Source organism: Solanum lycopersicum, chromosome 2 (assembly GCF_036512215.1).
Source record: "Solanum lycopersicum chromosome 2, SLM_r2.1".
Taxonomy (NCBI): domain Eukaryota; kingdom Viridiplantae; phylum Streptophyta; class Magnoliopsida; order Solanales; family Solanaceae; genus Solanum; species Solanum lycopersicum.
In genome coordinates this window covers 65,485,510-65,499,630 of record NC_090801.1, presented here as the reverse complement: position 1 = coordinate 65,499,630, position 14,121 = coordinate 65,485,510, and the positions used below count along the sequence as shown (strand labels likewise).

The following is a 14,121-nucleotide window of genomic DNA, read 5'->3' as shown; positions in this document are numbered from 1 at the left end:
GTAAGACTCATCGATATTTGAGCTTTATTTTAAAAACTCAATCTTTAACATCGTTAGAAAAAATAACAAAATAGTACTCTTTTGATATTAAAATATATTGATATACCCTTTCTAAAATTTCAAAATATTTGTTGCTGTTTTGATTTTGGACTTTTTCTTTTCTCTTAGTTATTACATTAGTCAAGGTTATGACATGTATAAACCAAAAAGAAAAATAAATCAAAGTAGTTACGCGTTTTCACTTTTATGGTTGATTTAATTAGTTAATTAATGCAACTTTCTTCTTCAACAAATTAAACGTAACGTCCGCCGACAGATAAGGTTTTATGGATAAGGAACATTACATTATGCATGCAAAGTGTGAGCTGCTTATTGGGACGTGTGCTTCGTTGAAACAGATTTTTTGACTAACAAAATTTATCCGTCACAAAATTTAAATCTAAAATAAAATTTTATAAACACACTTATATCGAAAGTGGTCACTTATATTATCTTCTTTGGATTGTTAATGTATTTGATTTTTATAATTGTCTTAAAATATAATCACATTCACCGTTTACATTCATATATTTAGTCATTTTTAATAATATATTCAAATTTTATATGCATAAAAGATTAAAGTTATTAAGTTTTCTTAAATTTATATATGACACTTTACGTTCGATAAAGAGATAAACTTACATAAAATCTGTCGGGTGCTCAAAAATTCATGACCTCATCTCAAATATATATATATTTATGTAGAAATTAAAATATATTTATATAAAACTTATAACATAGAGGATTTAACGAACAAATGATTTGACTGTTTCATTGGCTTTTGGGTGACCAATTTAAGGCTCTTTTAATGTTGTTGAGCTTGGATTTGAATCTTATTATTAACATATTTTTTAATTATATCACACTTGGAACGCCCACAATTTTTAAATCAAACAGATACAGTTAGTAGTTTATTTTTATTTTTAAATAAGGGTAACCGTTTGGGTCATTGTCCCAAGTTTGCATTTCTTGTCTACGTAGCTTTTAGTTACGTGGCTTCTGGAATGGTATAACACCTACTTTTGTTGCCTTCTTTTATAAGAAAAAAAACGTTGAATCTTAAGAAAAAGGAAGAAATAAATCGTATTTTTTCAAAACAATTTATTTAGAGATGGTCGGTGCTTGTGAGCATGGGTGGAGCTATCTTAGAGAAGGGTTTCGACGATAGAAAATTATATTATTTATATATGGTTAAAATAATATCTTATGTATATATAGTAAATATCGAATCTTCTTCAACTACTCCGTGTATCTATTTATGAATTTTTGAACTTTTTTATTAAAAATACTAGCTCAGTCACCGCTTATGAGGCCATGATTATTACACGTGGATCCTTATTCTTCAAGTAAGTTGTCACACAAAAATCAACATATTATTTAATAATTGCATAAATAAAAAACGCAATAAATTATAGGAATTAATAATTTAAAATATTAAATTGAGATAAATAAAATAGGAATCGTGCCTATTGTATAGATTTTTATTTGGCTCTTCATTTTCTGTGCGCTATTGGTTAGTTTAATTTATATAAATTTATACTAGTCAAAAGTGAATCACCTGTAAATTTAATTTAAAAACTATACAAAATGAGTGGAAGAAATCTTAATTACACGTGGATAATATTAATTAGCTACTTACCTTTTACATTTACACTAAACTGTCCCCACCTAATCTAACAAAATTCACTTCTTGTCAAACCGACCAACAAAACTTTCTTCCCCTGAAGTTTCCTGTTTTGCACTGTCATCACATTTTTTATGGGCTATAAATTACCAAATCCTCATAACTTCATTTTACTCTCAATCACACACTACACATTCAATTCTAAACAAATATTTTATTCTGTGATATTCTTAAGTTTTTTCACCCATCCATGGCTCCAATTTTTAACGAAGCTGATGGAAACTTCAAAATTCATGTTGATTCTTCAGATATTACCTTGAAAAATTCAAAATTCTTGGTCAATGACCAAATGATCCTTTCTCATGTTCCAAATAATATTAGTGCAACTCCATCACCTTATTACACCACTAGGGACAAACCAGTAACTTCCACTCCGGGTTGCTTTGTGGGTTTTAAGACAAATGAAGCCCAAAGCCACCACGTTGTGCCAATTGGGAAACTGAAGGACATCAAATTCATGAGTATATTCCGGTTTAAAGTATGGTGGACTACTCATTGGACCGGTAGTAATGGAAGAGACCTCGAGCACGAGACCCAAATGATCATCATTGATAAGTCTGATTTATTAGGTCGGCCTTATGTCTTGCTTCTACCGCTCATTGAAGGCCCCTTCCGGGCTTCTCTCCAGCCTGGAAAGGACGATTTTATCGATGTTTGCGTCGAAAGTGGGTCCAGTAAAGTTACCAGAGACGCCTTCCATAGCATACTGTACATGCATGCAGGTAAGTGCATGGCAAACGTATTAATTATTACGCTTTGAATTCATAAAGGTTAAATTCTGAATATCGTATACGTGGCAGGTGATGATCCGTACAGCTTGGTTAAAGATGCAATTAAAGTAGCTAGGATTCATCTAGCTACTTTTAAGCTCCTTGAAGAAAAAACACCCCCAGGAATTGTAGATAAGTTTGGTTGGTGTACATGGGATGCATTTTACCTTACGGTGCACCCTCAAGGTGTGTGGGAAGGTGTGAAAGGGCTAGTTGATGGTGGATGTCCACCTGGGTTCGTGTTGATTGATGATGGTTGGCAATCCATTTGTCATGACGATGACCCAATCACTTCAGAAGGTATGATCGATCCGTGTTAAATTATTTGATTGAATTATCAAAAAAGTCGTTAGAGATTATTTTTTTTAATTATATTATGTCTGAACAGGTACAAATAGAACCTCTGCCGGTGAGCAAATGCCGTGTAGGCTTATCAAATTCGAGGAAAATTATAAATTTAGAGATTATGCAAGTCGTAGAAGTTTGGGGCATGATGACCCTAACAATAAGGGCATGGGTGCTTTTATTAAGGACCTTAAAGAGGAGTTCAATACAGTGGACTTTGTGTACGTGTGGCATGCTTTATGTGGGTACTGGGGCGGGTTAAGACCCGGGGTATCGGGTCTACCCGAATCCAAAGTTATTAGACCCAAATTAACCCCTGGATTAGAAAAAACAATGGAAGATTTGGCAGTTGATAAAATTGTGAACAATGGAATTGGGTTGGTCCCACCAGAAATTGCTGAAAAATTGTATGAGGGCCTACACTCTCACCTGGAATCTGTTGGAATAGATGGAGTCAAAGTCGACGTCATTCACGTGATTACTCTATCTTTTATTAAATTTTTTATATTGTCAGTATATATTAACGATATTAAAATTTGTTTTTTTTTTCCCTAATGGATGTGAAGTTGTTGGAAATGCTATGTGAGGATTATGGTGGTAGAGTGGATTTGGCCAAAGCTTATTATAAAGCGTTGACAACTTCAGTAAAGAAGCATTTTAACGGAAACGGAGTCATAGCTAGCATGGAACACTGCAATGATTTTATGTTTCTTGGTACTGAGACTATTGCTCTTGGTCGTGTGGGTAAGTTACCAAAAAATGAATTGGATTATTCTTTCCTATTTTACCCTTTATTATATTATATATAAAATATAATTGTTGCAAAATTAAAACTCACAACATGATACGAGTTGGTGAAACTTTAAGGGGTCGTTTGGTAGGAAGTATTAGCGAAAATAGTCCAAGTATTAAGTGTGATATTATTTAATTTTATGTTTGGTAGGAATTTTGAATCAATCCATGGATTAGTTATACACCCTACATGGTATTAGAGGGTGTATAACTAATACGTTCCATTTGGTGGTATTAATTTAATACCATGGGACTAATCTAGATAAAGACAAAAATACCCCCTCAAATCCTTTTAATTATTTTATTATTTTCTTGATTTTATATTTTATATTTATACTAATAAATTTATTTAAATAAATTAATTTGCAAATTTTATTATTTAGATATAACTTTTTATTTCTAAAACATGAGTTATCTAATATACTTATTATTAATATAAAATATGATAATCCGACTGATATGCTAATGTTGATGTATGAATTTAAGAACAATTCATAAGTCAAATAAAATATCTCGATTATAAAAATAGTTGAATTAATTTTGCTATATCTATTGTTTATTTTTATTTTATTATATGATAAAGAGTTTTTAAAAGATTTATTGATACAAAACAATTTTCCCTATATATTATTATAGTTGTGTGACATTTTGAGATATTAACTTCAATTTATAAATGACAATTATTTATTCTCAAATAATTTAAGTGAGAATGTAGTGAATATGATAATAAAGTTTTATTCTCCTATCTAGTTAAAAATGCTATGAAAAAATAATATTATCCGTCAATTATCTACCTTGACCCAATTACATGAAATACAAAAATGCCATAACAACTCAAGGGTATAATTGGAAAGAATTTTTTTGTAGAGCTTTAAACCACACACAAAACTAGTTAAAAAATAATGAATCAAAACACTTAATAATAATAATCACTGCATTACCAATCCCTACATTATTGATCTTTGTACCAAACGATTCCTAATTGTTTATTGACCATATATGGTTGGTATTTGTCGTGTTTTGTAGGTAAGTTATAAATTTATAATACTGATAATTAATGAATTGGGGCAAGTTTATATGAAATAATTAATGATTATTAATTATGACAAGGACACGTAAGGTCCTAATATGAAAGAAGACTATTCCTAAAATTTCACTAATACATAAAGTTTAAATTCTAATTTCATTCTGAAAATTAAATGACCTTTTTTATAAAAAAAAAATGATTGTGCAGGAGATGACTTTTGGTGCACAGATCCTTGTGGTGATCCAAATGGTACATTTTGGCTACAAGGTTGCCACATGGTGCATTGTGCTTACAATAGTTTATGGATGGGCAATTTTATTCACCCAGATTGGGACATGTTTCAGTCAACACACCCTTGTGCTGAGTTTCACGCAGCTTCTCGAGCTATTTCTGGTGGTCCTATTTATATCAGTGACTCTGTTGGCCAACATAACTTTGACCTACTCAAAACATTGGTGTTGCCTGATGGTTCCATCTTGCGCTGCCAACATTATGCACTTCCCACTCGTGATTGCCTCTTTGAAGATCCACTTCATAATGGAAAAACTATGCTCAAAATTTGGAACCTCAATAAGGTTAGATAGATAGATATCATGTTTATTATTTTAATGGATCGATATACCAAAAAATTAATTCTTGGTCCTCCTTTTTCTTTTTTTTCTTTTTTCTAGTATACGGGAGTTGTTGGAGCATTTAATTGTCAAGGTGGAGGATGGGACCGTGAGGCTAGACGTAACATTTGTGCTTCTCAATATTCCAAGGCTGTGACTTGCCAGGCCGGCCCAAAAGATGTAGAGTGGAAGCATGGAACAAGCCCAATTTACGTTGAAAAAATTGAAACATTTGTGCTCTACTCATTCAAAGAAAAGAAGTTGGTTTTAGTAAAGCCTAAAGACACAGTCCAAATCACACTCGAGCCTTTCAGTTTCGAGCTTTTAACGGTTTCTCCTGTTACAATTTTGGGAACCAAATCTGTCCAATTTGCTCCGGTTGGGCTGGTGAATATGCTCAATACAGGTGGGGCGATTCAGTCCATTGAGCTGGACGATGAATCTAATTCAGTTGAAGTTGAAATAAAAGGCGTTGGCGAAATGAGGATTTTTGCTTCTCAAAAACCAAGCACTTGTAAGATTAATGGAGAAGCTGTCCCGTTTGAATATGAGGATTTCATGGTTGAAATTGATGTACCATGGTCTAGTCCTTCTGGTTCATGTGTCATTGAATATTTGTTTTAACATAACTATAAGTTCAACCTCAAATTTTCTATATATAACCGATCCCAAAGAATTAAGGATAATTATTTTTATTTTATGTAACTAGCTCATGTGAGGGGCTTTTCCTAGTTTTTGTATTTTTTCATTAAAGTCACATATGTATGACTTTATGCATGTATACCTCAAGTGTGTTATGAGGATGAAATATACTAGTACATATATATTCTGTCTTTACTTTTTATTATATTAGTATTAGGATGATACAAAATTAAAAAGAAAATTAATCACAACAAATTTATTATTGTGAGCACATTAAATTTAATTATTTAAATAAAATTGCAACTACCAATTTTGCTCGTGTTAAAAGGAGCCACTCAGTTATATTTGAGTTTTCAGACTGATAGTATAATTTTTTTTTGGGATCAGTGCAATCGTGTTAGGAGTATTGTTTGTATTACTTTACTAAAGATAACTCATTTCAAAGTATTTGATATTGGGTATTACACGAATACTTCTCATAAACAAATTCTAATCCTTAAAATATAGAACAAATTTCAACACTAAAAAAAGAAAAATAAAGGAAAATTAAGAATTCGAATCCGTAAAATATGGAAGAAGAAAATGACCGTAATTAGAACTTCAATCCTTTTATTAAATCATACACTTAACCCTAAATATTAAATCATACTTGAAAACCTCTTATTCTCTTCATCTTCCTCAGTATGGTAATATTAAATCTTACTTGAAAACCTCTAGATGAGACATATAAAAAAATATCCTTATAAAAAAATATGCGTTATACCCTCGAAATGTTGTGACTATTGAAATGGGCTTAACTGTGTTGGCAAGTATGATTTGTCTTTTTAATTATAACGATATCACTTTCAATTTATAGATAATGAAAGAGTATGGTGTTCAGGAATCTTGGATAAAATTATTCATATTATCATTAAATTACTCAAATTACCAACTAATGAGGCATTTTCAATTATATATATATATATCTTACGATAATAAAGTGCTACTTTAATAGAAATACCAAGATAATTTACGAGAAGTTAAGGTTAACTATCGAACATGTGACGATTGAATATGGCCTTTTGATATTGATCCACTTTCCTTTGGTTTTGTATATGGAAAGTTTAATCAATCCGACAGAGATTGATACATATCCAATTACTTGACATCTCTTAGAAAGCAAAAAAGAGAGAATTTGCTCAAATAGATTGATAATATATTTCTTTTAATAAATAATAGTTTCGCCTATTCTTATTTATTTAGTCTGGGCTACTATCATTACTTAGTACTATAATTTTATTTATTTTGTCAAGAATTCTTGTGTTTTTAATTTACGCAAATATGCAGTTGATACAAACAACGATAAGTGATCGATTGGATTGTTTTTAAATCATAGCGAATTCGTCGTGTAAATTTTGCAAAAATGCTATATTTTTTTTAATTTAAATTGTAGCATGATAATTCCATTTTAGATGATAATATTGATACGAATTTATTTGTTTTCTAGCATAGCTTTAGCCTTTATTAATCTTGTGTACAATAAATTTTGAAATAATAGATAATAAATAGTAACTTTTTATGATAAACTTTGTGGGTACAAATTTATTTGGGAAAATTGTATATAATAGCAAATTAATAACCTAAATTAAATGGAATAGCTATGGTTTGATTTAATTGTGCTCCATAGCAAACATTAGCTAAAATTTGTCAGCGTCTCTCTCCCAAAAATCTCGCTCGCTACTCTCCATTCTCGCTCGCCTCTCTCGCTTTATATAGAAGTGTATAATTCTGTGGCGAGCGAGATCTGGAAGAGAGGAGAGAGGGGAACAAAAATATATGTATTTATACAATTTTCTATGCTTTATACAATTAGAAACAATTTTTATACACTTGTGTTTGTATAAAAAGTGAGGAAGCGAGCGAGAGATTGGAGGAGAGTGGCGAGCGAGATATTTGGGAGAGAGACACCTGACAATTTTTTGCAAATGTTTGCTATGGAGCACAATTAAATCAAACCCTAGCTACTTCATTTATTTTAGGTTATTAATTTGCTATTATATACAATTTTCCCAAAATAGTACTATAATGATATGAAAGTATAAACTCTAAAGACAACACACCCCCACGAATGCAAGCCCAGTTACATTTGCTAGGCCCGTTTCAGATTAGGCCCACAATTAGGATACAAAATATCCACCGGCCGAACTGAGAAGCGACAAATATTTTTTTTTTTCTGAAACAACACAAAAGCTTCAATTTGATTCAATCAAATAAGCTTCTTACATGAATTCATCGCAGTACATGGATAAGCAGATCATGGATCTATCGAATTCACAGAACAGCAACAACAACAGTGACTTCATCGATCTCGTTAACCCTCAGGCGGATCGTCACATTAGCGGCGATGATCAGAAGAAAGAAGATATTGTTCCCAGTTACGAATTTCATCCAATTCGCCCAATTGGATCTTCATCGCCCAAATCTAATATTGATTCTAGTAATGTTGGCGTAGCTAGGGCTTGGAATTCTGCTGATTCCAAAAACAACGCTGAGAGTTATATCAGAGTAAACTTCTTCACCTATCTCTCTTTGAAAGCATACATGTTTTTTTTAATATCTATACTCTAGCCTGATCTAAGAAATACGGGCTGAAATATATATATTTCAATTTGTTCGACTTTACTTAAATATCTTTGCTGTTGAGGGTTCCATCCGCCTCTGCTATGGTGTTTGTATTAAAAGTGATCAAATGCTCTGTTTGTATATCGGGTTTAGGAGCGATTGAGTACAGTGGTGGATAATCAATGTGATTTTGTTATATCGCACTTTATATGAATCGGTTTTGAAATTTGTTTTTATAGTTCAAGTTGTCGTGCAAGTATTTGGGGGTTGGCTTTTGGACTTTTATTAGCCTTGTGTTTACTCTTGAAAGAAAGCTGGCCACTTAATATTTGTTCTTTCATATGGATCATGATTTTTACCCATGGAAAAAGTTCATTTTTATGGATTCTCTTAATGTGTGCCCACTGTACCTATTTAGAACTAGTGAGTCGTTTTTTAAATTTCTTTTGCCATGAATAGATTCTTTCGTAAGTTTTTTCTTTATCAAAGTTTATGTTTATGGCTTATCTTGACATGAAATAAATTTTGCGTATTTAGTTACTTCGGGATTTTGAGTAGGAATGTCAAATGGGCAGATTGGTCAAATTTTTCGGGCAAAAGATGGGTTGGGACAATGAACAGGTTGCTGACTAAGATAGAGAGTCAAGATTGGAACAATAGAGTCCCACACCCCAACTTGACCGAAAGTTTACTTCTTTGATTCCCACAGTTTTGGTATTTAAAGTCACGGGAATAGAAGTAATTTAAATTATTAAAAAGAAAAAATGCAACAATTACCATTGTCCTGACCATTGATAAAATTTGTTTTACTTGGATATCTTTGCCAACACTTGATTATAATGGGCCATTAACTATTTTGCTTAGATTCAAACCAAGCTATTTTTTTTTTCTATATTACTAGTTAACTGTCTTTAACAATTTTCAAGCTCAGAATTTCTTTTTAAAATTTTCTTTGCAAGTAATGGCATACATTTGATACTAGAATTTCTCTCTGGAAAGCACCAGTTTGATCAAAGCAAGCAAAAGTGAGAGTGATGAGAACACATATCCATACAAGAGTACAATAAACTTCGCTCCACAAGTAGAATTTCCCCAACAGAGTGTATCTTTATCAACGATAGGTGCCATTTTCCCGTGCATAGATGAAGCGCAAGGGCATATTCGTAGAAGTGTCGTACATATGTAACAAAAAATAGGACAAAATTGGAAGAATTGATGACACCACAATTTTCAAAAATCTTCTCAGGAAACCTAATTTGTTTATTTTCCTATTTCTGAACGTGATCCTTAATATCAAACATAACTCCAAAGAGAGTGCTTTGAGACAATTTTTTCACGTGAGGAATAAGAATCACAAAGGAAAATATGTAAGCAAACTAGAGACTGAAGGCACAAGAAAATGGAACCTGCTAGTTGTCAGGCTTGGGCTAGGTTTAAACTCCATTGTGGGTGCAGTGTGTCTGAGAGAGAAAGAGGACAGATTAGCAGAGTCTTATCATCAATATTCGATTTTTCCTTACGGATTCTTTGAGTTTATGTCTTCAATTCTAACTATAGCATTTTTACATTTTTTTAATCCCTTGGGAAGATTCCTTGTTCTGCCACTTATAAGCATTTTAGACAGGTTAGTTTGGTAAATTTTGGTAGTCATACTTTTTAAGCATCAGCCTTCTTATTATGTTTTTCTCATTTTTCTCTCTCTAATCTACATGTATATTTTTCTGCATCAGAAATATCTGTAAAATTTCTTCTTACTACTTAGATTGGTCCTTTTGAGTTGCTTGATGCCACCATATTAACAATTCATGTACATCTCCATCATCATTCTCTCCCATAGCTGATTAATTAGGTTAAGGAAAATATAAGGCGACCCTAATTTGGAATAAACACTCCTTTCAGTTGAGATTTTCTTATTTTGTTCTCACTTCTATGCAGAATTATGGTTCTCTTGACACAATTGGACCTACCAAGGTTATTTTGGAGAAAGATTTGGGCAGTGTTTATTCATCTCAATTATCAGAGATTGATCATACAGTTAAGAAGTATGCTGATAATCTTCTACATGCAGTGGAGGGAGTGAGTGCTCGCCTATCACAGTTGGAGACTAGAAATCGCCAGATTGATAACTCTATTGATGAACTCAAGTTGTCCGTTGGTAACAACCATGGTGTCACTGATGGAAAACTGAGACAACTAGAAAATATTCTCAGAGAGGTACCCTTAGATCTTAGATTTATCAACTTGTCCTTCAATTTTGCTGCTCTTGGTTTGACACTAGAATGAAATCAAGTAAACTACTCTAGAGTTGTGTACCCGTAGGCTGCATTGCGTTTCTTTCCTTGTTTCAAATCCATGGTTGCTCTTGACCTCTTTTTGTATTACCTCGTTCCCGATCTATTTTGAATTACTACACAGTGTAATGAAGTTGTAGTTCTAAAATATACACAGTGAGAAAAGTTTCTTCATAGGCTTGTCTCTTTGTGTAATGACTTGCAAGGACATTTCGGACACCTTAATCCATCTGTATATCTAAAGCTGTTAGATGTCAGAGAACCCCGATGCAACTAAATGTCATGCTAGGAAAAATGAGGTGCAAAATAAGGGACTGCATCTGATTAACCACTTGAGCTTCATAGAGAGGTTATAAATCGTGTTTCATATGACAATTTCAGATCTGAAACTGTGTTTTGCCATTTATATCCTCACTTCGCTTTCTCCTCTGTGATATCAATTCACCCTGGCTTGTAGTGGTAAAATCACTTTGATGTTTTCATAAAAACTCATTTGTAATTTTTTTGGTAACTGTGTGCATCATGTTTATGTCATTCTGGTGTTGTGGTGAATTGCATTTTCATAAAGCTGACTGGTGATTTCTTGGAGCGATATAATTTTGCCCGTCTTATCTGCTTTGCGCCAGAGAAAGATAAAAATATGATCTCCTAATAGAAAAAAGGATACCATTTTAGATTTAAACATACATTTGATGTCTTCTTTTCCTTTTTGTGTTACTATGATGGGTGGGTTATTTAATAATGATGAATATCTTAAATGAATTGTGGTGGTTGTGCATGTTCTCTCTTCCTTCCCTTTTTCCTCATTATGATGGGTGGTTATTGATTAATGCTGAATATCTTGAATTAAGTGTGGTGGTTGTACATGTTCTTTCTTCCTTCCCTTTTTCCTCCTTATGGTGTTCATGAGTTATTTTTTACTTGTTTCTTAAATTGTCATTGTCATTGTCATGTAGGTGCAAGATGGTGTTCAGGTGATAAGAGATAAACAAGAAATAATGGATGCTCAGTTGCAGCTCATGAAATCACAAGCTCCAAAGATTGAGCAGCAAGCGGAAACCCATAGTACTACACATACAGATTCATCCCAACCTACAACTGCTCCTCTTCATTCTCACCAGCAATTTCCTCCTGTTGCTCTTACACAACAACCTTCTACCCTAGCTCCTCCACCCCCTCAACAGAATCTGCCATACCAAGTTCAACTTCAGAACCAGTTTCCCCATAATCCTATTCCCTCCCATCCTCAGCCAGAAGCTTATTACCCACCAGCTGGTCAAGCACCAGAAAACTTAGGTCATCAGTACCAATCGCCTGTAGCACAGCAGCATCAACCTTCCCCACCACCTCCTCATCAACAACATCAGTCCACCCCTCAGCCTATCTACTCTCAGCCACCTCCACCTGCTCAACCACATCTCCCTCATCCCTCGCAACCTCAACCTCAACCTCTAGTAGGCCATCATCGTGAAGAGACACCTTTTGTACCATCCCAGACTTATCCACCGCCAAGCATACGCCAACCTCCTCATTCATCTAGTGGAGCACCTCCATCACAGCAGTTATATGGAACTCCCCCTAATATATTTGAGCCCCCATCTAGCAGACCTGGCCCCGGATATTCTGGTGTGTATGGACCATCCTCTATGCCTGGTGACCCTTATCCTTATAGCAGTTCCCCAGGCCAGTATGGCAGTGGCTCTTCAATGAAACCACCACAAGTTTCCCTACCTTCTATGGGCCAGAGTGGTTCAAGTGGCTATCAGCAGCTCCCCACTGCAAGGATATTACCTCAAGCACTTCCTACTGCTTCTGCTGTTAGTGGTGGGTCTAGTTCTCCCGGTAGTGGTAATAGGGTTCCTATTGATGATGTTGTTGACAAAGTTACAAACATGGGATTTCCAAGAGACCAAGTAAGGGCAACAGTTCGGAGGTTGACTGAGAGTGGACAGACAGTGGATTTGAATACGGTGTTGGACAAGTTAATGAATGATGGTGAAGTTCAGCCACCACGAGGTTGGCTTGGTCGGTAGCATGGTTCGTCTTGTTCAAGTTCTTGTATAGATTCTTGAGTTTCGAAGTCTTAAATTTTTTACTATGCTTGGATTTAAGTGGCATTCTTTAACGGTTTGGCGCTTTGTTTTTGGGACTGTCCTGAAACTTGATACTTGTTCTTGCTCACTAGATAGAGATTTGTTGATGTGACATTTCCCTTTGTTTTGCGTTTCCTTTCTTCTATTCTCTTGTACAGCATGATTGGAGACATGTAACTTTGCTTTTGTTTGATCAGTTTTTGTGCTTTGCTTTTTTTTTTTTTTGGTCAGTTCCTGCATAAACTTATAGTGTATGGATAATAGGTTCAATCTTTTAGTTCATTATGTGGATCTTTCTTTTTCTGCTAACCATGTGGATTAGATTTTATGATAAGATAAAAGTTCTTTAATGTGAATTGTTAGTACTATGATGGAAAGAAAACCATTTTATTTGCAAATTAACTTAATCTTTTTTTACAAGAAATTGTTACATTCTTTAAAATTATCATTCTTGAGTTGGACTGATTTATTTTATTATATTAGTACTTGTATTTTTCTTTTGTGGTAAATACCTGTTTGGTTGCATATATTCATTCAACGCAATCTTTAAAAGACATACGATAAGTAGGACTTCTAATTTCTTACAGGGATTCCAATAGTAAATACAGTAATATAGATTTATTAACCAAAAAGTCCAAATCATTAGTTTAATTATAACTCTATGCATGAGAAAGATATATTGTTATATAGGAATGTATATTAAGTTCGGAATTAATAAATGATCGTGCACTTTTCCCCTTTAGATTGGTGGCATTAACAAATATTATTAAGAACTGTATATTGGACGGATGAACAAATAATTACACTATTATGTTTACTGATTTGACTTATTATATATATTCTTTTTTTGGTTGGTGAGAGTATTTGAAGAATTAAATGAGGTGCGCAGAAGTTGGTTCTGTTACTATAATTATCAAAATAAAAGTGACTTATCGGATATTAATTTTTAAATATACTAATTCACTAGCCAATTAATAAGATATCGATTAGTTCAATATCAACTAGTAATGATTGAACCGTGATATATTGGTCAATTCTATATTTACTTTATTCATTTTCGTTTATCAATATAATGATCTTTCATCAAACAAAATAATTTTTCTAATTGTATTTAAAACTAATAAATTTATATTCGTAAATCAGATGATGCATGTACATAAATATACATTTAACAAATGTTTACTTGTACAACAGTTAATTATTTCAAAACTTGGTGAATTTAAGAA

General features: G+C 33.2%; 2 protein-coding genes across 2 annotated transcripts; both read left to right on the top strand.

Moving 5' to 3' along the window:
• Positions 1–1,835: 1,835 nt before the first annotated feature.
• LOC101257623 (galactinol--sucrose galactosyltransferase) lies at positions 1,836–6,105 on the top strand. The gene is made up of 6 exons (XM_004232271.5): positions 1,836–2,445; positions 2,524–2,793; positions 2,882–3,312; positions 3,405–3,582; positions 4,865–5,232; positions 5,329–6,105. Exons 1-6 carry the CDS (start codon positions 1,914–1,916, stop codon positions 5,890–5,892), a joined length of 2,343 nt encoding a protein of 780 aa, XP_004232319.1. The 5' UTR covers positions 1,836–1,913; the 3' UTR covers positions 5,893–6,105.
• A 1,912-nt stretch (positions 6,106–8,017) lies between these two features.
• On the top strand, positions 8,018–13,091 carry LOC101257918 (uncharacterized). Its single transcript, XM_004232272.5, has 3 exons — positions 8,018–8,454; positions 10,447–10,725; positions 11,759–13,091. Exons 1-3 carry the CDS (start codon positions 8,173–8,175, stop codon positions 12,833–12,835), a joined length of 1,638 nt encoding a protein of 545 aa, XP_004232320.1. The 5' UTR covers positions 8,018–8,172; the 3' UTR covers positions 12,836–13,091.
• The last annotated feature ends 1,030 nt before the right edge of the window (positions 13,092–14,121 follow it).

Excerpts from the sequence above, each read along its gene's own strand:
- LOC101257918 (XM_004232272.5), top strand. The coding sequence starts at position 8,173 with ATGAATTCATCGCAGTACATGGATAAGCAGATCATGGATCTATCGAAT. Across the intron at positions 8,455-10,446 it reads ACGCTGAGAGTTATATCAGA|AATTATGGTTCTCTTGACAC; the intron begins GTAAACTTCTTC and ends ACTTCTATGCAG. Across the intron at positions 10,726-11,758 it reads TAGAAAATATTCTCAGAGAG|GTGCAAGATGGTGTTCAGGT; the intron begins GTACCCTTAGAT and ends ATTGTCATGTAG.
- LOC101257623 (XM_004232271.5), top strand. The coding sequence starts at position 1,914 with ATGGCTCCAATTTTTAACGAAGCTGATGGAAACTTCAAAATTCATGTT. Across the intron at positions 2,794-2,881 it reads TGACCCAATCACTTCAGAAG|GTACAAATAGAACCTCTGCC; the intron begins GTATGATCGATC and ends ATGTCTGAACAG. Across the intron at positions 3,313-3,404 it reads TCAAAGTCGACGTCATTCAC|TTGTTGGAAATGCTATGTGA; the intron begins GTGATTACTCTA and ends ATGGATGTGAAG.